Source organism: Staurois parvus, unplaced genomic scaffold, assembly GCF_062004578.1.
Source record: "Staurois parvus isolate SC_StPar_1 unplaced genomic scaffold, SC_StPar_1.0 ptg000470l, whole genome shotgun sequence".
Taxonomy (NCBI): Eukaryota; Metazoa; Chordata; class Amphibia; order Anura; family Ranidae; genus Staurois; species Staurois parvus.
The window spans coordinates 4885319-4887545 of record NW_028318266.1 but is presented as its reverse complement, the minus strand read 5'-3'; the positions used below and the strand labels follow the sequence as shown (position 1 = coordinate 4887545).

Sequence of the window (2227 nt, the reverse complement as noted above, 5' to 3'; positions counted from 1 at the left end):
TGATCTACTAGGGAATGAGCAACCCACATGCACTCTAGTAGCTGATCCCTGGCATACTTCTTCAGAATCTGATAGCCGTATACTCTGTCTTCCAAGACTAGCAGAGACAAGTACTCAACCTCCTTAGGGTGGATCCTTCACAAACAACAAGCCAAGATGGCTTCCCTGTGCAGCCACTTCTGGTCAGGAAGGGCCTTGGTGTAATGTCAGGGATCCGGGTATGACCAGAAATGTGTGGTCTGACACAGGGAAATGCAGGCTTCAGGAACACAGATGTAGTCAGGGCTGGAGTGGTGGAATGGTCAGGCGGGCCGTAAGGTACTGTCAGGCACCGCCCAGTGGGATCTCTAGTGACCCACATAACAGGATTCCCCAGGCCATGGAGTCTAAGCCCCAGTCTGCCTTTTCACCAGAGCCCCAGATGGTGGGGATGGACTTGGCGCAGGACTGAGACCAGGTCGCGGCCCCTGAGTGCACCCAACCGAGGGTATGTACCGGGGGAAAGCCTGATGTGAAAGGGCTGGCAGGTTTGGACAGTAGTGACTGGATCCGTGCGGGATGGATGGATCGTCTGGGTAGCATCAGGCGTAGTCAGGCAGGCCAGGTCAGCAACGTGCGGGCATTGAGGTACCGGAGGAGCAGGTGGAGAATAGTCAGGGTCACAAGCCGGGTTCAGTAACTCACCGGCAGCACGGTACAGAGGATCAGGCAGAAGGATGGTCAGGCAAGCCAGGGGTTCAACAGGAGATGGTCAGCAGAGGTCAGGATCAAAGCAGGGTCAGCAAATAGGCAGATTTTCTGTTTTTTTCAATAAAAGCAGGCCAGCAAGCCCTAAACTACAGTTCTGACTTGCTTGGTGTCACTACAAACGCATCCACCACTGAACTAACGAACCCCCATATCAATATATATGGTATGTATATATATATATATATATATATATATATATATATTTACTGTATACATCATATAAATCTAGCATAAAGAAGACTAATTGCTGAGGACAACATATTGTTCACATTTGCTTTTTTTAATTTAAAACTCAGAATTGTATTTTGTCAATAGCTTTTTTAAATTCATTGTTCCTGAAAGTATATATGATTGGATTAAGCAATGGAGTCATTACAGTGTAAAAGAGAGAGGGGACTTTGCTCAGAATATCTAGTTGACCTTTTGTTGGAAACAAATACACAGCAATTATTGTCCCATAAAAAATGCACACTGTGGTCAAGTGAGAGCTGCAGGTGGTGAAGGCTTTCTTTCTTCCTGCAATGGATTTAATTTTGAGAATGGTTACAACAATATAAATATATGATATAAGAATTAATATAAAAGGTGCTACGACACAAACAAAACCTAGTACATAGGTCTGAAAATCTATCCATGAAGTATCAGAGCAGGAAAGTTCAAGTATTCCTTGATAGTCACAGAAGAAGTGGTGAATGATGTTTGGTCCACAGTAGTATAGACTGCACAGAGATATGGAATCAATCAATGTCATTTGGAAACCCAATAACCAAATGATAATCACTGATTTAATGCAAATTGATTGGTTTACTATAGAGTGGTAATGCAGGGGCTTACAGATGGCCAAATACCGATCGTAGGACATCACAGTCAAAAGAAAACACTCTGAGGCCTCGGCATGTACAAAGAAGGAGAACTGGATGATACATCCAACAAGAGACATGGTACATCCATCATGTAAGATGATATAAAGAAGGTTGGGAAGAATATCTGTGGTCAGAATTATATCAAACAAGGATAGTTGGGTGATGAAGAAGTACATTGAAGACTGAAGTGTTTTACTCACATGAGATAAAACCACAATAAAAAGATTTCCCAAAATAGTAACACAATATATGAAAAGCAGCACCAAGAAAAATAGAATTTTGATGTATTTTAGATTGTGAAAACCTGTTAGTACAATATAGGTTATGTTATTGTGATGGACCTGGTAAGAGAACATGAAAATACATCATTTAAGAAAAATGTCCATCACTATTCCAGTGGAAGGAAAAACAAAACCAGCAATCTGCCATTCATCCATACAACGTTGTTAAGAATGTTTGAGCATATATTACTACCCAGCAGAGTTTTATATATTTTACACAATTCTGCGCTATCATCAAAAAGTAATCACTTTGCTCTGCATTTTATTTTCAAGGTAAATAATAAAAAAAAATAAAAAACAACCATGCCCAATGTTTTATGCCGCCATACACTT

General features: G+C 41.3%; 1 protein-coding gene across 1 annotated transcript; it reads right to left on the bottom strand.

Moving 5' to 3' along the window:
- Positions 1-1042: 1042 nt before the first annotated feature.
- On the bottom strand, positions 1043-1789 carry LOC149452616 (olfactory receptor 2W1-like). Its single transcript, XM_089689293.1, has one exon. It carries the CDS (start codon positions 1787-1789, stop codon positions 1043-1045), a length of 747 nt encoding a protein of 248 aa, XP_089545419.1.
- Positions 1790-2227: the final 438 nt, after the last annotated feature.